Here is a 23,660-nt window from a genome sequence, read left to right on the forward strand (position 1 = left end):
TGTTTGTGAGAAAGTTGCCTGCAGCTGGGTATTGTTCATTACTAGAATGTTTCTCTTCAGCTGTGTCTATTCAGTCTCACTGACATCTTAGTAGTAATGATGCTGACATGTGAAGACAAGTCTTGCTCCGAGAATGGTTGGATTGGATTGTTTGGGGGAAAAGACCAAACAGTGAGGTCATCAGTCTCATTGGATTAGGGAAGGATGAGGAAGGAAGTCAGCCGTGCCCTTTTTTTTTAAAGGAACCATCCTGGCATTTGCCTGGAGCAATTTAGGGAAATCACAGAAAACCTAAATCAGGATGGCCGGACGTGGGATTTAACAGTCATCATCCCAAATGCGAGTTCAGTGTGCTAACCACTGTGCCACCTCGCTCAGTCTGAGAATGGTATATGAACCATATAGCAAGGATATAATGGCAGAAAACCTGTAAGGAATTGCAGAGGGAATGTGACAAAAAACTAATTTAGGTGCATCTGAAGGATAGTGAGAAGACGTACATCATTTTACAAAATGGCTGTAGAAAATCAGAGCTCTTCTGGAGGCATTTATTGATATATCATAGGTGAGAAGACTGCTAAGTGACAAGAAGCAAACTCCATTGTTGTTTACAAGAGCGCACTGGACAGTACGTAACTGATACGTAGCTGAGAAGACACAAGAAATCAGTTTGAGAATTAAATGTGTACATTTGCCATTAACACCAAGCTGTGCGAGAGGCAGCACTTCACTTCACTTGGAGAGGTCAGGAACTGCTGAAATGTAAACATAGCGATTTCTTGGGTTTGAGTATACTGATTTAGAGATGTCAACACTGAGGAAGATGGCCTACAATCAATACAAAGAGCAAGACATGATTATCCATGAAAATGTTTTCAGAGTTTGGAGGAGTTCAATTAATTAAGGTGGAGAGAGGTATTCTTTCACACGGAAGCGGTTCAACTGTTTTAAAGCATATCAACTGTCTTGGTGTATAGTGATTAGGGTATCAATCTGTGCAATTGAGTGCATATATTTGCCAATCCATGTAGTGATCAACCCGTGCAGAGACATATTTAATAGTTGATTTGAAGCCAGAATGATTACTTTTGTAACTCTTCATAAGAAGATGGAAGGTTAAGGTAAAGAATTTCATTACCATGAATACCAGTATTAAATTGTGCTTCAATGTTACTCATACTACATTAGTTTTTGAAACTACTCACAGTGTAAGCAGAAAACCATGCATAGAGGCACAGGAATGTACTGTAATACGGAGTAATGGTGTTATTATTGCACTAAATAGCAACTGATGCAGAAGTTGTTAATGCTCTGTACCTCTTCCACATCTGATGAAGCATCTGGACTAGATTCAGGACTGCTCACAATACCCTGCCTTGCCAACTCCTCCAAGCGAAGTTCAATAGCACGCAATCTACTCCGGCCCTATGAAAAAAGCATGTAAATGTTATCCCATTGATGATACAAATTTCACATGCAATGGTTTGTTGTTCTAAGACCTGAAAAGAATAGGTATCTAAGCTACAGAACAGACAATACAGACAACTACAGGTAAGAAACATTAGACAAACTAAATTAAATTAATGCCTTTCCTACAGAGTTGTAAATTGTTTTCTTCATGAATTGACAGCATTCTCCATTGACAGCATTCTCCATCATCCTCCCACTGCCTCATTTGTGGAAATGTTTCCTAAGTATTCTGAGGACTTGAACTAGAGACACATGAAAACCACAATTTAGGAATACAAAGCTATCTTCATGTCATGAAATGAGTACTTTCTAGCGTTATTATGCAAAGGAAATGCCGGAATTAATTAACAAAGAAAATGAGGAAAGGTAAACATTCACCTGCAACGGATTGGTGGAGAGTGCATATGCAGGTAACAGTTCTTAGAATTACAGTAGCTTCACTGCTCCCTCAAATCTCTTTCAAAAAGTTCTACATCTGCATCTACATATATACTCTGCAAAGCACCATGAGGTGCATGGCAGAGGGTACGTCCCACTGTACCAGATATTAGGTTTCTTCCTGTTCCATTCACATAAGCAGCCCAGGAAAAGTTGTTGTTTAAATGCCTATCTGCATGCAGTAATTATTCTAAGCTTATCCTCATGATCCCCAGTGAACAGTATGTAGGGGGTTGTAGTACATTCCTAGATTAATCACTTAAATCCAGTTTTTTGAAACTTTGTTAATAGGCTTTCTCGGGATAGTTTACATCTTCTTCAAGAGTATTCCAGTTCAGTTCTTTTCATGGATTGAACAATTCTGTGACTATTCGTGCTGCCCTTCTTTGTAAAAGTTCACTGTCCCTCGTTAGTCATATCTGGTATGGGTCCCACACACTTGAGCAGAATTCTGGAACTGGCTACACAAGTGATTTGTAAGCAATCTCCATTGTAGACTGATTGCACTTCCCCAGTATTCTACCAATAAACCAAAGTTACCACCTGCTTTACCTATGACTGAACCTATGTGATCATTCCATTTCACATCCCCACAAAATGCTACACCCAGGTATTTGTATGAGTTGGCCGATTCCAACTGTGATGATATAGTCATACAATACTACGTTTTTTCATTTTGTGAAGTGCATAATTTTACTTTTCTGAACATTTAAAGCTACTTGCCAATCTCTGCACCACTCTGAAATCTTACCAAGATTTGACTGAATATTTATGCAGCTTGTCAGGTAATGCTTTCTTACAGATAAATGCATCATCTACAAAAAGCCTGATTATACTATTAATATTGTCTGCAAGGTCAGTAATATACAACATGAACAGAAGGGTCATAACACACTTCCCTGGGGCACAGCTGAAGCTACTTCTATATCTGATGATGACTCTCCATCCAAGATAGCATGCTGCATCCTCCCTACCAAAATGTCCTCAATCCAGTCACAAATCTCACTTGATACCCTATAAGATCGTACTTTTGACAATGAGTGTAGATGCAGTATTGAGTCAAATGCTTTTCAGAAATCAAGAAATATAGCATCTACCTGACTGCCTTGATTCAAAGTTTTCAGTATGTCATGTGGGAAAGTGCAAGTTTTGTTTCACATGATTTTTGTTATCAAACTGCATGCCAGTTGGCATTTAGGTGGTCATTTGGTTCAAGATAGCTCTAAGGATCTACAACAAATCAATAGAAGGGATAAAAGGCAGAACCGATAGAGGTACTCAATGTACCATCCGCCACACCCTGTCAGGTGGATTGCGGCGTATGGTTGTAGATGTAGATGTCAAGGATATTGGATGGTAATTGTTTAGATCACTTTTACTACCCTTCTTGTAGACAGGTGTGACCTGTGCCATTTCCCAAGAACTGAGTGTGGTTTTTTGTTTTAAGGAGCTATGATAGATTATAGTTAGATGGGGTAACTCACTGCAAATTCAGCATAGAACTGACAGGGACTGCATCGGGCCCTGGAGCTTTGTTCAGTTTACGATTTCATACTAATACTTATTTCATTCATCTTTTCAGTGGTATGAAGATTAGATTGGGGCAATTCTCCTGTGTTTTCCTCTGTAAAAGAACATTTGAAAATGGAGTGAAGCACTTCAGCTTTTGCTTTGCTACAGTTAATTTCAATTCCTGTCTCATTCCCTAGGAAATGGACACTAACTTTGGCGCCACTAACAGCCTGGACATATGACAAGAATTTCTTTGAGTTCTGGGAAACATGGCTCGATAACACTCTGCTATGGTAGTCATTGAAGGTATGAAGCATTGCTCTCTTGATAGTTAAATGTGTTTCATTAAGCATATCTATAATCTTATGCGTTGTATTGCACCTATTGTGCAGTGGGCTCTGTTTCCTTAGAAGTTTCTTTACAGTGACTGTATACCATGGAGGTTCCTTCCCATTATGAACTGTTCTACTGGATACATATCTATCCAGTGCATGGTATACTATTCTTTTAAGCTTCAGCCAAAGTTCCTCTACATGCTCCTGCCCTGTGCTGAAAATTTCAGGTTCTTCATTGAGGGATGACACTACTAATTTTTTATCTAACAATATAATGTAAAGCATAGTTGCTGCTTCCTATATAGTGGAGGTGCCAAGTCACAGGAAGCCACCATAAAAAGGCTGTCAGAAAGTTAGCTTTCTGCCAACAAGACCTTTGAAAAAATAGATGAAAGGCGTGGGAGCGCCCCCCCCCCCCCCCTCCCCACACACACACAGGATTGTAGTGAGATGGCAAAAGATGTGCAGATGTATAAACAAAACACCCACAGTCTAGTTTTGAATGGACAAGGGATCAGTACAAACAGAGGAGGGTGGTCCAATCCACTCCCCAGGAAGTACCACTTAGGGCATGAGGACGTTTGGGTACTGGCAGCTTCTGATGTGTAGGGCACACCTGGCCCATTTAGGAAGACCCTACAGTTCTCAGCTGAATCATCCAAGACCAGGAAGTCACAGCCTAGCTTGTCACAGAACTTTCCAAGTCTCTGGTTCAGTCCTTCCACTCAACTCAAAACCAAAGGACCACGATCAGTTCTGGGGAAAATGCTGCAAATTGTGATCTTTGTGTGCAAGTCTGGTCTTCTCAACCTTCTCTGCCAGTTGCTAAAATGAACCAAGAATGATCTCAGAACCCAGACGGCAGGCGCCATTTGTTCCAGCATGTGCCACAATCTGCAGTTGGTTGCAATCTGTCCCCTCAATGGCTGCTGGAATAGCCTCTTCCACATGTTGAATGAGGCCCCCAGACACACACACACACACACACACACACACACACACACTGAGTGCACCCTGGTGTCCTTTCCTGTCCCTTGCTGCCATTTCCCTAAGGGGTACCATCACTCGCCATATGTTTGAACTGCCGACAATTAATAGGACCCTATCCTTTTGCATTTGCCTCCTCCTGACACCAGACAAAGCAGGTTTTCCTAAAACAGGCGAAGTTTCAGTTTCAGTGAAAGACTGCAATTCAAACTTTCTGGTTGGGGGGATTGGTACAACACACTGAGCCCTTCCTGGTGCCCGTCCACCCTGTACAGGATGCCTATATCTACCATTGACATGCCATTTGCAGTCAAGTGGATGAGTAATGACATATCCTGAACTTTCTGCAGAGAATACAGGATCCACAGGAAAGGCTGGTATTTGAGTTACCTCTGGTACAGATATCACAGGTACACAACTCTCCGGAGCTATCCCAACACACCGATTCACAGCACCTGCCAACCATTTGACAGTAATGAGGGTGATTTCCAGTTGCTTATGAACATCAACCAACTCATCCTGTGTTCAAGAACAGCATTCACAATTGTGCTGCATCTTGGCTGGTGAAATGTATTACAGTGCGGTGCACAAATAATTTTAAATTAAGCTTGCTAATTATCTTTTAATCTGTTGAGCTAAAAAATTGCTAATTCACCATAAGAATTTAAGCAAATACACACGAGATTTCTATGAAGGCAAGACAAAAACCTGGATAAAAATTACAAGTTTCCTGCAACATTTTGAGGTTAATTACAGTTGTTGAGTAATACCTGAGATTTTACGATTTCTTGTGTGCCATTCATCTATCCATTGCAGTAACTGTTCACTTTCCTCTTTTTTGTTTACTATATATTAGTCAAAATAAAACAGAAACAGTGCCGTAATTCTTTATACATCTCATTAAGAAACTTCGTTCTTCCCAAGTATCAACAGGTGCAAGAGCAACTCAAACATAAAACTTACTACACACACACACACACACACACACACACACACACACACACACACACACACACACACCTCCACCTTGTCTTGTATGAGCTGGACTGACAACATCATTCAACAGTGACACTTCCCTCTCAGGCTTAACCCCCCCTGCCCCCCCCCCCCCTCATCCATGCCTAGTCACCTTCCAGGAATTCCTTACTCCAACTTGGCCTCAACATCCTACCCCAGGTCACTTCCTAAGAACATAAATCTTTCAGCAGAAGAAAGGACAGTAATGGACAACCTGAAAACAGATCCTGACCTAATCATCCTCCCTGCAGACAAAGACTCTACCACTCTTTTGACAAGTCAGAGTACCTGCTTGACAGAGCACCTCTACCAACTGTCTGATTCTTTCACCTACGAGCTCTGCCAGAGTGATCCCATCCCAGAAGTCTGACATATCCTCCAATCCCCACTGTCTGTCCAGCGGGCATCATGTAGGGACAGAGGTGCACGTGTGTGTGTGTGTGTGTGTGTGTGTGTGTGTGTGTGTGTGTGTGTGTGTGTGTTTTTAGTCCTGTCTGTAAAATGGTTACTCTGAAACCTATCAAGTTTTCTTTCTTTTTGTGTATGCCTGCTGACACCTAAGTGGGTCAGCTTTTCAGTGAGTGGTCTCCTTAGATCCAACAGTATTTACACTCTGCCAGAACTTTCATACAACATTTATTCAGAAGTAATTGTGGGAGACTAACAATGCACTATCAATATCTGAGACTTAAGAAGGACATTACTGTTCTACTTTAAGATGCAATCCGTGGGAACCTGTTTAAAACAAGTCTTCTGAAAGACGTAAGTGTTGCTTTAGTTGTGAATTCTGCCATCAGTTGAAGTGATTTTGATTTTCTGCCAGACTGTGTAGGTAGCCTGTTTAGTTTAGTTTTTATTACTTTGGCCCTTTGAAAGATATGTCAAATGAGTTGTAATGTTTGTGTTTCAAAGCCATGGGTTGTGAACCTGAAAATCCTATGTAGTAACGTATTTCAGTTTTATTCTGAATACCTTAATACATGGCCTAGTCACATTAATGTGACCACTGCCTGTGTTCAACACAAATGTGCAATGACTACTCACAGACAGCAGGTGGCAGCACTAGCAGTGGAGGGTATATGAAGCGTGTTGAGGGGACAGAGGAAATAGTGCAGTAGTAGTTGTAATGCGGAAATTGAGTGATTTATCTGATGTTCAAAAGGATGTAATCACTGCCTTTTGGAAGCATTTATGAAGTAGCTAAGTTTTTAAACTGTTCACATGATGCCATGGTTAAAGTATATCATGCATGGCAAAACGGCACTATCCAAAATCGGTGCTGAGGCAACTTCGGTGCACCAAGGGGCATAGATGACAGGTGAACAAAGGCTGCAGAGGTGTGTATGGGTGAATAGACATGCCACTGTTGAGCAACTAACACCCCCCCCCCCCCCTGCCCACATGAACCAAGTGGGTACCAACACAACAAAATCTCCTCAATGACCATCCATTCATTCTTCGAATGTTGCTGCATATTGGCCAACAAACCAGGCATCAGATCCATACACCCGCACTGACTGCTATCATTGGCAATAAATACTGGATTAGTATGCCAATACCTCAACTCCATGTCCACTGAGTGACAGCATATGCCCTTTTCAGCAGATGGCCATTGGTGTGTATGGCATGAAACATCTGAAAGCAAGCACCGTGTGTGCGTTATGGAATGGGGAATGTTTTTGTAGTGTTCCATGAGTAATCTCATCATTTTGGAAGCCACAATGGATGCACAAGTATGCATCTATACTTGGAGACCATGTCCACGCGTACAGGCAATATGTTTTTCCTTGGCATGATGACATCTTGCAGCAGGACATTGCAATGTGTCACACAGCTTGCAGTGTATGCATGTAATTTGAAGAGCAGCAGGATGAGTTTACTATACCCCCTTGGCCACCAAACTCCTGGGACTTAAACACAATTGAGAATTGTGGGATCACATTGACCTAGCTTTTCATGTCATGGATCCTCATGTGAGAAACCTAGTGCAGCTGCCCACAACATTAGATTCCACATGGATCCACATCCCTGTCGGTACTTTCCAGAATCTCACTAACTCTCAACCTGCATGTCTCGCAGTGGTCCGTGCTGCGCAAGGTGGTTATTCAAGCTTTTGACAAATGGTCACATTAATGTGACTGGACTGTGTATAACAAAGAGATGTTACATCACTGTTCAGAAGAGGTCGAAGTTATGTCACACTAGAAACAGAATCTGAGTACTTTGTTATTGTTGCCAGTGTCCTACACCTACATTATCAGATCTTACATGGGGGCCTTCCATTTAAAACTCACCAGAGGTTCATGTGCCAATACCAAAGACATTAGTGCATTAAGAGCAATGAATTTTTCATGTCATTTGAAATTTCTGCACATACAGTGACACATACTGACAGGTGTGCCTTGATATCTCAGGTGAAAACACAGGTGCAATACTACTAGATTCCAACGTAGCAGGCAATATTAGGTAACTCATAAATATTTATTTTCCATACACCTTTCACTTCTGGAAGAAATACTTCTTTAGTGAAGTAATTATTTCTTCTCAGATGAATTTGTGATGCCTGATTGGTGGTGTTAACTGACATAAGAAATATAAAATGATTTTACTGAGATTACTCTTGCCTTTCCCTGTTGTTCCTTTCGAGCCTCACAGTATTAAAACATGCAAACAGCACGTTCAGTCTTCTCTTTCTTCTCTTGCCAAACAATATTATTCTATCGAAGACTGGACAGTGTTATTTTGCATTCTTTAGAACAGTGTGTCTCCATTGGTACAACATTTTGATAACAGAATGTAGAAGTAGCTATCTACATTTAACAAGAGTGCGTAAAATTACAACCGTTCACAAATTGGAACACCAAAGTGCTTTGTGTGCCATAGTCATACTTGAAGCAGAATGTCATCAGCTTCCTCTAGCTTTTAAACAGCTTGTAATGTCTACACCATTTTTTCTATACACTTTATCACTCTTTTCATTTTGTGTTAGGTGTAATTTGCCAAGCTTTCAGGACAAAGGCTACAAATGGGTACACGTCTCATATTTAAAATGATTTCATTGTCATCTGTCATACGTTAACAGCTACTGATGATGGGAACTGCAACCATCTGTCATTGCCAGAGGTACACATGTGACAAAATTGTGTTCATACATGCACACCTTCCTCTTTAATAAGAGAGCTTGCTGCTGGGTCTGGTCTGGGCTCAGAATGATTCAGGGAAAGACTCTTACAATATGTCTGTACAGTGCTACCAGATCCTCATTTAGTAAATTTATTGGTGAAGGATGAGAGTAATCAGTGCCAAAATTTAATCATGTCTCCTGAAAGTCACAGGCTGCTTCCCTAAGTTACTGCAACACACACAAAATAACTTAATACTTCAACACCAGTATGGGGGAAAAAAAAAAAAAAAAAAAAAAAAAAAAAAAAAAAAAAAAAAAAAAAAATGAAAGAGATACATAGAGGAAATTCTGTTGGGCTCATTGTCACCATGAACAAGTGTCCTATTTGTGTGTTCCAAACTCAGACTGTTCAAATTAGTAAACAACACATTAGCAACAATTTACAGACCACACTTGTGAATTAGAAACCAATATGGTAAGAGTAATGTAAAGACCGTAGCTGTGAATTTGGTTGGGAGCCTTACAGTCTCCACAAGTCATGGATTATGTGGTTACAGCTTAATGAGGAATTTATACTGTTGTGTGAATTGGCAAATTTATTTATGCAAAGCTATGTCAGAGGTGACAATCTTCTGAATTATAAAAAAACTGCTACTCCCATCAGGGATTATTAGTTGTGGAGGTTCCATGTTGTTAATCTGACTCTTAACTAGCCAAGTTAGTGTTCAGCACAAGCTACACCATGAAACATGGCACACAACACAACTAACTTGATTTCGGGCTGTCATTCACGCATGAAAAGGCCATTTACTGCAATTTTGTAGTAGTAGTAGTAGTAGTAGTAGTTGTTGTTGTTGTAGTAATTGTTATCATAATCAGCAGAATCACATCATCATACTGTGCTGTACTTTTTATTTTTACTTCTGACAGTAAAATGAAAAGCATTCGTCTTCATACAGAATCTTAACATACACATTGTTTTATATAGTTTATTTAAAAACAAAGATGATGTGACTTACCATACGAAAGTGCTGGCAGGTCGATAGAAACACAGACACATACATACACACAAAATTCAAGCTTTCGCAACAAACTGTTGCCTCATCAGGAAAGAGGGAAGGAGAGGGAAAGACGAAAGGAAGTGGGTTTTAAGGGAAAGGGTAAGGAGTCATTCCAATCCCGGGAGCGGAAAGACTTACCTTAGGGGGAAAAAAGGACGAGTATACACTCTCACACACACACATATCCATCCACACATATACAGACACAAGCAGACATATTTAAAGACAAAGAGTTTGGGCAGAGATGTCAGTTGAGGCGGAAGTGCAGAGGCAAAGATGATGTTGAATGACAGGTGAGGTGTGAGTGGCGGCAACTTGAAATTAGCAGAGATTGAGGCCTGGTGGGTAACAGGAAGAGAGGATATATTGAAGAGCAAATTTGTTACATGATACCCTATAAACATGTCAGTAATACGCACTTCATCAAGCAGTCTTAGGTGCTGGAGAAGTTGCTGTTCCAGCTGGTCACCCTCATCTTGTGCTGCTCGGTCTGCCTCTAACCGCTGCTGATCAAGCTCCCTCATGCGGCAACGCCTTGCCTCTATACGTGTATACACTTCCGTCAGTTCTCGCTGCAACTCTTCTCTTCTTGCCAGACAGCTTGCTTCTTCCTCTAAGTGATGGAACTCCATATCTTCAAACATCTTCAAAAATACAACCAAAATAACAGAAAGTACATTTGGAAAGTTCTAATAGAATAAAGAAAATACAAAAAGCACATATTTCAGGAGGAACGAAAGTTTATGACTTTGCATCTAAGTACAGTAACTCTCTCATACAAGTAACAAATGTGTTTATCCTGTTTTACAACTGGTAATCTGGTAATTTATTGGCACTAAGCAGCTGGGAGCTTATTCTTATGTCACATACATTTTGCTACCTTGATGCGTTCATATGAATCTGAGAGCAGTTTAATGGGATGTGACTAACTCATCTAAAACTGGATAATACATGTAGGTCAAACATTCTCTCTTTAAAATCATTAATAATTGTTTTCTTTTCAGCATAATTATCTATTTCTGGTAGAGCAAAGCCAAAGAATCTTAACGATTTGGCTTAAAAAACTGACTGCCTATTGATAATTTCTTAATAGCACATCACTGGCAGTATCATTTTGTTTCTGGTATTTTAACTTTACAATTTTTGTTCCTTTTAATCAGTACTCAGATGACAAATTACTCAACAAGTATCCAAAATAGTGCCTAACTTCAGGCCAATCTGACATTTTCAGTGGTCTACCACTGCACTTCCTTGTTTGGTTCTATATTTAAACCGATACAGTTTGGGGATTAAGACACTGGATATGCATTTAAGAAAACTACGGTTCAAATCCATACCCATAAATGTTTTAAGCAAATACCGAGATGGTTCCTTTCAAAAGGATACACCTGACTTCTTACCCTGCTCTTTCCTAAGCTGCCAATCCACTTATAATGACCTTATCATCAATGAGACATTAAACCCCTTATCATACCTCATTTTCATTCCCCAAGACAGTTACCTAACTGCAATTAATGAGTCCTCAAAATGTTGCACTATCGAGAGGGAAGATCATTGTGTTTGGCATATGGCTGTGGCATCGTACTGCATCTGAAGCAGCAATGTGAGCAGCAGATGGCACCACAGTGACACAAAAAATTATTAAATATCTGTTAGTTCAAGGACAGCTCTGAGCCAGACACCCTGTAGTGTGCATTCCACTAAACCCAAACCAACCGAGAGCTCATTGGAGGGATGGAGGTCTGTTGTGTTTTCTGATGACAGCTAGTTCTGCCTCAGTGCTGGTGATGGCCTTGTGTTGGTTAGGAGGAAGCCAGCTGAGGGCCTGCAACCAACCTGTCTGCGTGCTAGACACACTGAACCTACACTTGTAATTATGGTCTGGGGTGCGATTTCACGTGACAGCAGGAGCACTCTCCCTGTTATCCCACACATCCTGCTGAAAATTCGTATGTCAGTCTTGTGATTAAATCTGCTGTGCTGCCATTCATGAACGGCATCTCATGGGGGGTTTCCAACAGGACAAAGCCTACCCACATGCTGATATTGAAACCCAACATGCTCTATTGAGTGTTAACATGTTGCCTTGGCATACTAGACTACCAGATCTGGTCATTACACAGGTTATTAATGTACCAACATTTCACATTTGCAGTGGCTTATCTCAAATGTAGGTTAACTTGTTATCTTGTAATGTTAGGTTACCTAGGCGAATGTATTTCCGAAATTTCCTCACTCTACGTTAATTATTTTTTGTGTTGTGATTTATTTTCTGTCAATGTGTATGTTCAGTACACTCAAACATAATTAAAAGTGTACAAAAATATAGTTACATTTGACATAAAACAGTGTGACTAATTTTTCTCTACATTACCTTCCTCTCAGAATCGAGGAGATCATGTTGTTGTTTCAATTTCTCCGATAATTCCTTATGGCGCTCAATGTCTGTGCACACAGTAGCTTCATCATTTAACCTGCAACAGAAACAACTTCCTAGCTTGTTTTATTGTCAAGTGCTTAGAGATAAAATCAAATGTATTTATAGATTAAGACATGAATATGAGCACATCCTAACAAAACAAAATTCTGCAGTAAAATTTCATTATTGATACAATTATGAAGGACTGAAAATCTGAGAAGAGCTTAGTATCATGAATTTATTTATAATACCACTTATGGTGGGAAAATGAAAATTTCATATTTCATATTTCAAGCCAATATCATTACATACATTCACTGACAAACTTAACAACTTTCTGTTATAGCTGAACTTTACATTCATGGATACCATTCCACAAATACAGTGGAAAGCTGGGCAAATATCATCTGGGAAATAAGTGTACTCTTATGGAAAGATACTCATTAAAAATGACCCCTGATCCTATCTCCCACATTTTGCGGTTCCTGACGTTTTTGTGGCCGATTAAATATTCCATCCTTTTCCAGGTGTTCATCTCGGATATCATTAATTCTTGTTCTAAAAATTCAGCTGACAACCTTTCATCCATTCTGAAAGTGAGTTGCTTGCATGTTTAGTCCACAGTATTGTGTAAAGTGATTTTGCAAGCAATTCACCTTGAGAATGGCTGAAAGTTTGTCAGCCAAAATAGCAGAACAAAAATTAATAATATCCTGGATTCACGCCCAAAAATGATGGAAAAAGATGTTATAGTTGCAGAATGACCAGATGATCTATAACCATACACCAAGAGGGTGCTCGGGGCTGTGGCTAAGTGAAGCTGGTGAATCAACAGAAAGCAGATGACAGTGACCATTATTGACAACTTTCTGGTCAGTGTTATTATTGACTGTACTAGGGAGTAGTGAAAGTGGTGGCTGAGAGGTGTAGGTTGGTTCTCCAACCTCATGTCCTCCCCTCTTTTAAAATGCCAGTGAGGAGCCTTTGGCATATACCAACTTGATTCATGACACTAAGGAAGCACTGTTGCCACAGGTCATTAGTGAACAGCTGCTGCCCATGTAGCATCATAGAGAGCAGCAATTATGGGAGAAAACAGCAGTCATTAACGGGGTTATTGTGGCAACACTGCTTCACTCGTGTAGCTGCCAGAAGAGTTTTGCAATAGTTTACCGAGTTCTGCTCAGCACATGCAGGCTTCTGGCTTCTGGCTTATGATGCAGTTAAATTTTGAAATGCTATTTGGAACTGAATCTTATTTATTGCCATGTTAGATGCATTAAACATGATGCCACCTATATAACTACAGATTCCACTATGTAAGTTACCTTTTTTGTTCTTTCATCTAAACAATGAAGAGTGGTTTTATAGTTCATATTTGTAGATTTTCTGACAATCCCTTGAAAATGAATACACAGCCAAACCTGCACAGTAGTGAATTCACAATAAAGAAATATTTTCATCCAATCAATGACAGCCAAGATAGCAGTAAAGATCAGTGACACACTATTCATAATGGTTCATAACTCATTTGTCTGAAGTTATTCTCAGGAGTGAGGGGGAAGGGCAACACAGGTAGAGTGTGCACAAAGTAACTTGGCCTGTGCCTGCAGAAATGGGTCAGTAGCGGGGACATCAGTAGGTGGGGGAGGGGACCTTTGCGAAGAGCCACAGTGCAATAGGGGAGGTGCAGTACAACAGCTACAGCCTACACATGAACGTGTATTTCGCATAACTTGTAAGTTGTTGCCATTGAGTCTGCAAACAATCATATTAACAGATTATGTCAGTATGACCAATAATGTGACAACTACAGGCGTTTCTTGGAGCACTATCAGGATACTGTAGGTCTCATGCTGTCTTCAGAATATTGCTTAACTCCTTGGTACACTTGATTGGGAAAGAAGCACATTTCTTGATACTGAGCAATCACAAAATTTGGAGAATAGATTTTCTTTATGAAAAATTTAGGTATATTTTAAAGTAACAAAATGCAAGATTCTTAACCATTCCTTCCCGTTGTGGTATGCAGATGAATGTCATTAGTACCATATCTTCATATTTATTACACTGAAGGTTTTAAATGAATGCACCTACTGATGTAGATTTATCTCTAGTATGTAACATGTGCAAGTATTATCCAGAAAAAGTACACATTAGTAAAGTGTTATGGTACATTAACATTTGGAACAAGGAAAAATAAATGTAACCCCCCCCCCCCCCCCACACACACACACGAATTAGAAATATGAAGTAATAATCAATATTTATTTCAACTTTGTTTAGTAAGAACATCTGAAAATAATAGGATGAAAATGGGAATGTGCAGCAGATAAAAAAAGATGTCACAACGGAAGTGAATAAAAACTTAAAAGCTAAACAAATACAGCCTGTTAAGAATATGTAAATTTTTCTGATATAAAAATTATGAGAGAAGAATTGATTATAGAAATGTGTGCACTTGCTATTTAGATATCATCTCCAGCAAAAGTGGAAAAAACTTACAACCTCAATAAATTAAGGAAAATTTTGGAAGATTTCCTGTCTTACCTTCGAACTTCTCTGTCTATTTCATCAAGCCTTCTCTGGCACTCAGCTTGCCTCTTTAATTCTTCTTCTTGAGTTCTCTCCATAATATGGTCTAGCTCCACCATTCGCGATTCCACTGCTACCAGTCGGTCTTCCTCCTGTAACAGCTTCTCAGTTTGTGACTGCTGCTCTCCATCGAGAAGGGCTCGCTCAAGTTCCAGCTGCAAGGAAAAGGTCCATCTTCAGTGTGATGTAAATGACAGATTTTATTGAAAGATAAACTAATAGAATTGGGTAATGTAAAATGTAAAATTGTGGTATTTTCAGAGTGGATATATTATCATTAGTGAAACTGTGTCTGTTTTTTACCTCTTTCACCTTAGCAGCCTTATTGCACTATGAAATTAAATTGATTTTTACATATTTGCTCTTGATATTCTTTAGATGAAAAAAAAAGGACTGTAATTCATACCTATGGATTATTGCACCGTTCCTTGCTACAACAATCTCAAATTTAAAAACTATGGTCTTGAACTGTAAATTATGTTAAGAAGTCTTCAGCTTATAAGATCATCATTTGTCATATGATGTTGACCAATAAGCCAAAAAAATTATTAAGAACCTAAATAAAAATGAGTTGAGTAGTTACAGTTTTTTTATTCTAGATACTATGAATTATCTAACATAGCAGAAAAGAAAAAAAAAGTGCTTTTACACATTGAAATTGTTCCTAATATCAAAAGATTGCAGAGTCCAACTATAAAATCTGAACAGTAAATAGTTACTGCTCACTAATTTTTGGAAACTAATGCTACACACTAGAAATATATGTTGTCACACATTAAATAACAAAAACCAACTTCACATTAGCCACACAATATGTATTCACAGTTGCAACACTGAAGATACTTTTGCAAAAAATGTAAATAAAACTATCAAACAAATTGAAAGTTTGTTTATGTTACTTTCTACAACTGTTATCACTCCATTAAGTGGTGAAGACAACAGCTAAATATAAAGTCACTAAAACCAATTATTCAGTACCTCCCTCAGAAGTTCCTCTTCTTGCTGTTCAATTTCTGTTATTTTTCGTTTTATACCAGACATGCTTGCTAGAAGCTTGCTTCTTTCCTTCCGAAGTGCATCCCCTTCATCTTTTGTTGTCTGAAATGAATGAATTTCTCAGTAGTTAGAATTCACAATGAAAATAAAAAAAAAACTTCACAATAAGATATACTCACTCTTCTTTGCTGCTGAATTAGAGATTCTTTTTCTGTCCTGTCAGCTTCATTGTTTCTCTGATTGAACTGTGTAAATGCATGGCTTGAACTTCTGTCAGTTCTTGGTATATCAGTCTTATTATCTAAACTCATATTTTTCTCCATCCCACTTACATTGTCCCTAGCTTCTCCATTTTGATTTGAAAAGTTGGGCTGTTCTTTATGTACAGGCATATCTACAGAATCAGCTGGTGATGAATCAGAGCAACCATTTTCAAGAGGAAGAATAAATTTGTCCCTCTCAAATGGTTTCTGGCCTTCCTCAATATTACTAGGCGTTATTTTACTATTTGCTTCTGCTTGGTTTGCAGTTTGAGGTACAGTGCCATTTTGGTAGTTCTGTATTTGAGATAGTGAACTTACAAAATCATAGTCATTGGACAATCCTAACCGATTTTCTGCTGCATCTTCCATTTCTCGACTGAAAGAAATCAAATAACTATCACAAACAGAAAATTAAAACGAAGAAATACTCAATTTAATATATGAAGTGATTTGCTGAGATGACTGAATAAAATTAACTTCTGTCTTTCTTTACATAAAAATTTCAAAATAGAAAAATATCCTACAATTTCAAAGTACATTGCAAGAATGGCACATGAATCAAAGTCATTAACATGTATGAATACACAACAAAAATTATTTTGTAATTCAGAAAAGGAAGGAGTAAAATATCATGTATGAAAGTGTTTGACATGTTGACATCAGACATTAATATCCAACCACCTAATGTGAATAGAAACAGTGAGCCGTTAATTAAACTTGTGCACTTAACTATGTGGGTTTCATAATAAATCATGTTGACAGACAAAAAAAAAAAAAAAAACACCAGTTATAGCAGGCAAAAATAAGATGAACAAAAATAGCTGGAGGGTATGGTATACAGATACTGTATTATGGAATATAGCCTACAATACCTAACATTAAGGAACAGGAAGTGACTGAGAACATGAAAAATTGGAGATGCCATGGAGCTGAAATACTTATGAAGGTGTTAGGAAAGAAACGGGAACAAAAAAAAATTGGAAATCAAGTGCCTACTGTTAATATCAACTACTAAAGCATTAAGAGAAATAATAAAGTGAAGAACATAATGGATTGATGGAGTGTCCATTTGTTGACTCTTTTCTCATAACTGTTTGGTGAGAACTGGTTATTCTACATTCTTATGATCTATATTCCCTCATACTGCTATTTGTGAATCCATAATGTCACGAAGAAATTTTGTTGCTAATTAGCAGTCCAACAAGACTAATAGAAGGTGACCAGAAATTAGCCTTTAAAAGATGACAGAATATCTTAATCTCACACAGTTTCAGTTATCAGTACAGTTCTACTAATGTTATACTCATTTCATAAACATTTGTATGTACTAGATCAAAATTACACTGCCCTGTTAATACAAAGATGCATGCTTAGTAATAGAAGTAATAATGCAGATATGAGATATGCCATACCTTATATTGTGATCTTTAGTTGTAGCAATGGTTTTTATCCTGGTTCGAGGGCTCTGAGGATATACAACAGACCCAGGTGAAGGAATAACCACATTTTCGTATGGACTAAAGGTATTTCCATTGGCTGGAGTAGTCCTCTTATTAGGCATACAGCTTGTAACAGGTGTGCTAGTTGATGTACACATTTGTGGATCATTGGCAACATAATTAGGATTTGAATTATTGTATGGTGATGAAGGGCTGTTCACAGACGAGAATCTGCAAAAGTTTTTTTCAGCTACACAATTCTTTAAAAGTTATGGTAGTGCAATAGTATTTTTCAGAAATGTATTTTCATACCCAGTTATGATATTGTTTGTGACATCAAATGTAAATACATCTGGTCCATAATCATCGGGCATCGTTCCATTTGGTGGATTTCCGGGAGATGTCAGTCTCTTGTCTCTTGGCAAAGAACCATTTGTTTTTATTCTGTGTTGTGTAAAAATATTGTCAGTGAATTATATAGCAATATTATAATAAAAAATTAAAACAACTCATTTTTTAGCATTACATGTTTTTAATTGTTTTTATCATAAAATGCACAACTTTGTCAACAGTTCTGCACACTGGGTGCATGCTCCTTCACATTAAAACAAGTAATTGTTTCAAAGATCAGTTTCTTATAGGTGTGTTTCTATGCATATAAATTGTTGAGGTTTTTAAAACACTAGATCATTTCTTATGGATCCATTAGTCAGTTTTAACTTCAATATTTGTTCAGAATGGAACAACACAATACTTTTTTCAAGGTAATAGCCATTGATAAAGACATTCATTAAAGATGGTGCATTAGTGCAGTTATGCAAAGATAAGGAAGGTAACTGGCTATGTCATTGTCAAAGAAACAGGTGGTTTGTGGAAATCATAGAAAACCTAAATTTTAATGGTGGGTCAGGGATCTCCTGCCATGCAGAGATCAAAATTCAGTATTTTTCCACTATGCCACCATGCTAAGTGTAACGATATACTATCAGAAGTTTATGTTGGGATGGTAAAAGCTGCTAGAAAAAAAACGCTGTTCTTTACCTCATAGTAAAAACAATGCATAGTTAATAATTACTTGTGAAGTGCATGATACACATGCACATGGCTTCCAGTGTTTCTTCAGTGAATAGTTATCAGTGAACAACATAGAACTATTCTCTTATTACCTGTCTGTCTGACTCTCTGTACGAAACTGGTAATATATGGATCTTGGGATTAAGTCCAGTCACCTATACTGTACACTGATCAGCCAGAACACTGTGACCACCAACCTACTATTGATATAAACCTGTCCAGGTGGTAGCAGCATCACCTGGCAAGTCAGACACATGCTGATTGCATGTAGTATCAGTGAGCATGCTGTCCGTGTGTAGAATGCAGAAGGCTCTCAATCTAATCTGAGTTTGACCAAGGCCAGGTTGTCATGTCCTGGATGCTTGGCATGAGCATTTCAGAACCTGCAAGATTCATCAGGTGTTCGAGGAGTGCCTTCAACATGTGATGAAACCAAGGTGAAAGCACATCCAGATATTATGAAGTTGGGCAGCCACCCCTCATTACAGATGTTGGGCACTATAGGCTGGGCAGACTGGTAAAACAGCACAGGTGGCAAGCTATGGTGGAACTAACATTGGGCTTTAGTGTTGGGCAGAGTACAAGTGTGTCTGAACACATGGTGCACTGAACACTCCTAATGATGGCCTCCGCAGCCGATGATCCATGCATGTGCCAATGTTGACATCACAACAATGGCAACTACAGCTGAAATGTGCATGCGATCATCAGCGTGGGACATTGGTGTAGTGGCAGAGCATTACATGGTCTGATGAATTCTGATACCTCCTTCATCATGACAATGGGAGAGCATGAATCCTTCATCTTCCAGGGGAACAGCTTCTTGACACCTGTACTGCGCGACACAGACAAGCTGGGGATGGCTCCATTATGCTCTGGAGAACATTCACGTGGGCATCCATGGGTCTAGTGGAGCTTGTGCAAGGTACCATGACAGACAAGGGATACTGTACACTGTTTGACTACATCCCTTCATGACGATAATTTTTCCCTGACAGAAGTAGCATTTTTCAATGAGATAGTACACCATGTCACAAGGCCAGGAGTGTGTTGGAGTGGTTCAAGGAACACAGTAATGAGTTACAATTAAAATGATGGCTCCCCAACTCACCATATCTGAAGCCAAACAAACATATGGTATATGATTGAATGCAGCATTAGAGTTCATCTTCCCCCCTCCCCCCACCCCCCAGAATTTATGGGAATTAGGTGACTTATGTGCAGATGTGGTACCAACTCCCTCCAACAATATACCAAGGTCTCATTGCTTCCATGCCATAAAGCATTGCCACTGTTATCTTTGCCAGAGGTGGACACACCTGTTATTTGGCCATAATGTTCTGGCAGATCAGCGTAAAACATCTGTAAAACAAAAATCGTTCAAAACAACTTTTCCCCTTCATTTGTGTGTATTTCCATCTTAGAAATGAATGACATTTATTGACAATTTGCACTGTAAGGTAATTTCCTAAAGAGATGAGTTTAAAACAGAAAAGCAAATAGTACCAACTTAATCTTTCCAAAAATTGCTGACAAGTGTTCCACTTAGCATCACACATTCAAGCCTATGCCGAAACACAGCTAAAATACCAACTGTTTATCTTAGTAATGTTTTTATGAGTCATTCATATACAAATTATAGTTAATGTAGCAGTTTGTGTAACACAAAGTGAATAGACACTATTTTTCTAATCACATTATATAAAATTACTTTTGAATTTGGTTTTCTCCTAACGCAGTTATAGCATTTGATGTGTTTTACTGTGACATTGTAATGACAACTATAGTAGTCTTCACAATTTTCTCTATTATGTTGTCAGTCAGTAATGTATTATAATCAGTTATTTCTTTGTCTTCTTGTTAATAGCTGGTATAAAATATTTGAGAAAGTTGCGCACTACTTTGAGGCAGTCTTAGTTAGTCACTCAAGAATCATACATTAGTGAAGATGTATTCTGATAATAATAGTCGGCCGCGGTGGTCTAGCGGTTCAGGCGCTCAGTCCGGAAGCGCGGGACTGCTACGGTCGCAGGTTCGAATCCTGCCTCGGGCATGGATGTGTGTGATGTCCTTAGGTTAGTTAGCTTTAAGTAGTTCTAAGTTCTAGGGGACTGATGACCACAGATGTTAAGTCCCATAGTGCTCAGAGCCATTTGAACATTTTTTTTGATAATAATAATTAAAAAATGCAGCACAAAGATATAATGAAATTATAAAATTAGAGATTTTTGGGCTCACTACCTTTTATAAACCTAAAAAGTATGATTAATTATTACTGTATGTCTTATACAAAGAAAAGACATTATTTTCAATACCGATTTTGCTGTAGTGTTGGTGTTGTAGGGAGCTTTGCTTGCCGCTCAGACTGTGCTTGACGTTCATATTCAGCACACATGTTCAGAATTTCTTCCAGACGAGCACGCTCAGCTTTTTCTACTTCTTGTTCTCTCAGCCGCTCTTCTTGTGCCTAAGGAAAAAAATAATACTTCTATGAAGCATCCAGTAATTTTCATTGATCTTATATTTGAAAAGTGGAAGCTACCAAACATAGAAAAACAATAGCAACAAAATTAAGACCATTTTATTGGTTCCTCTTCAAAAATGTTCTCAAAACAGTCAATGCAAAAAACACATTACCAGAGACAGTAATGAAAAATTAACGCACTGTACAGTAGGTGGACAACTTATATTGAGGGAGCTGTAACAGGACATTCATTTCCCTCATAAGAGTAAGCACATAATGTTTGTAGTAAACATTACATTGTAGTTTATTCCAAATCATTTCTATGTATTCTAGAAAATTTTTTGCAAAATCCTATCAAGAAGCAATACCTTGCAGAGGATTTATAGTAGTGGAAGCAGTGAGTGGCCCATAAAAAAGGCTGCATTCTGCTCCGGGAGACTGGAAGGCCTGAATTTTAAAACAATTTCATGTCGTGGCTGGCAGCTCATAAAATCAGGAGCTGACTACCAGCCCTCATGAATGTAGGGGGAAAACTGTGTGCCCTCCAAGGGGGAGGTGCCTGCAGCTCATGGTGTAGTAGTTAGCATCTCTGCTGTTAGAGAGCAGGATCCAAGGTTCAATTCCCGGCCAGGTGTACATGTATATTTTCTTCACTCAGGGAGTGGGTGTGTGTGTGTTGTCCTAATCATTTCATATCATCATCATCATCATCATCACCATCATCATCACAAGGATGCACAAATAATCAAAGTGGTGTCAAATAAAAAGACTTGCACCATGCAGTAAATTTTTTGGAACATTGTCCCAGGAAAAGCAATGATCTGTAATATTAGAATCAATTTTAATACACACAGTTGTGATCACATTTAATTTGTTTATTTTTATTTTTGGATGACCAGTTTTGATCTTATAAGAGATCATCATCAGATCTTACATTCCTTGATGACTGTAGGAACCATTGGCATGGAGCAGGTCCATCTGGGCAGGTGTTTTTCACACCTGCACAGATGGACTTGCTCCATGCCAACATTCCCTACAGTGATCAAGGAATATAAGATGTGAAGATGATCCCATAGGATATCAAATCTGCTCACCTAAAAACGAAAATAAAAAAACTTAAATGTGGTTGGTACTGTATGCATTAAAGTGTGTTAGGTGTCTCCAGATCAATAATACCATATTATCATTTTATGAGAGGCAGAGGTTATGTTTCAAACTAATTAACATATTGGAAGTCAAGAGTTAATAATCTTTCATTGTAAGCAAGGTTACTTTTGTAGTACAGAAACCCTACAAGTTTTCTGAAATGCTTTCCCCTGTAGTAGAGTCAACTTTTGTTTAGTCACTTTCTAATTTTCTAGCTAAGTGTTGCAGTTTTGTGAGTGTGCATGCACTTGGTAAGAAGAGGCCCATATTTCAATGTGGGGTCATTAGCCAGCTGGATGCTAGTAGTTAATAAATGAGATGGTCTTTGCCAATTACACCAATAAAGTCTGTGTGTTTCCTCATACACCTTAAGTGTGGCGGTATTGTGTGAGTTTTGCCCATTGATTCTGAACCAGTTCCTTGTTTTGTTTTTGTGAAGATTATCAGTGCAAGTTGGTAGAAACCAGCTGGAGACAGTATATGAGTTGTTGGCAGTGTATATTTTCCAATCAAGTCATCAGATCTTCAAATCTTTCTGATATTGTGAAGTAGCTACATGGCATTAATCTTTGGTTTCAGGACATTGACAAATTTAACCCTGTCTTGTGTCCCATAGCAAAGCTGATGATCCTTACATAGGCTGGTCTTATTAGTGTAGAGGTCCTAAAAGTTACTCCAAGTCCACCAATAAACTTTTACGAGTAAATCTCAGGATTGTATGTCATAATTTGTTTTGTATGCCACACGCAGACTAAGAGTGTGTGGATTCTATCTACGTATGTGCTTCATGTGACACCACAGAAGCTTCGTGGATGAGATGAAAGGCAAGTTACATGTTGAGAAAGTGCAGATAGGTAGATGGGTATAAATTTATGTATACGGATACGCGAATAGAAAGAAAGACAAAAAAGTGGTATTGTTCATTGAACCAAAGTAAGAAGGGAGAGACATACTGCAGTCTGTGAGTTATCAATTTTAGTATGTGATGAAAAACTGAAGTTTTAAATTGTTACATCCAGTTAATGCAGTACAAGAAACACACATACACACATTGGTATATTTAATATCTGTCAAAATGCAGTTTTGGTTTTGGGTGTAGCTGCATGTATAAATAACCTATCATAGTTAAGATAGTGCATTTTTATTGTAATGACTAGTTTTAAATTGAATTAGGCCATCTTCAGACATAAAATATTGAGAAGATGGAACCATCAACTGGTGCATGTTATCAGGAACATTGTGTCAGGCACTACAGCACAACTGAATGATTTCAATAACAAACACTAAACTTTTACTACTGTACTTTGAAATGTGAGTCTG

At 38.5% G+C, this 23,660-nt stretch overlaps 1 protein-coding gene across 3 annotated transcripts in view; it reads right to left on the reverse strand.

Moving 5' to 3' along the window:
- The window catches only part of LOC124777967 (pleckstrin homology-like domain family B member 1), a 1,066,194-nt gene that overhangs the window by 236,009 nt on the left and 806,525 nt on the right, over window positions 1–23,660 (reverse strand). For 2 of the 3 annotated variants that reach the window (XM_047253528.1, XM_047253527.1), the window contains exons 10-18: window positions 21,046–21,197; window positions 17,969–18,100; window positions 17,630–17,887; window positions 16,134–16,593; window positions 15,937–16,056; window positions 14,914–15,113; window positions 12,319–12,418; window positions 10,364–10,588; window positions 1,318–1,425 (exon numbers count right to left, since the gene is read on the reverse strand). In XM_047253528.1, the coding sequence (XP_047109484.1) occupies window positions 1,318–1,425; window positions 10,364–10,588; window positions 12,319–12,418; window positions 14,914–15,113; window positions 15,937–16,056; window positions 16,134–16,593; window positions 17,630–17,887; window positions 17,969–18,100; window positions 21,046–21,197 (1,755 nt within the window). The remainder of the gene's footprint in view (window positions 1–1,317; window positions 1,426–10,363; window positions 10,589–12,318; window positions 12,419–14,913; window positions 15,114–15,936; window positions 16,057–16,133; window positions 16,594–17,629; window positions 17,888–17,968; window positions 18,101–21,045; window positions 21,198–23,660) is intronic. The other variant, XM_047253529.1, reaches the window with a different exon arrangement.

Source organism: Schistocerca piceifrons, chromosome 2 (assembly GCF_021461385.2).
Source record: "Schistocerca piceifrons isolate TAMUIC-IGC-003096 chromosome 2, iqSchPice1.1, whole genome shotgun sequence".
Lineage (NCBI taxonomy): Eukaryota > Metazoa > Arthropoda > Insecta > Orthoptera > Acrididae > Schistocerca > Schistocerca piceifrons.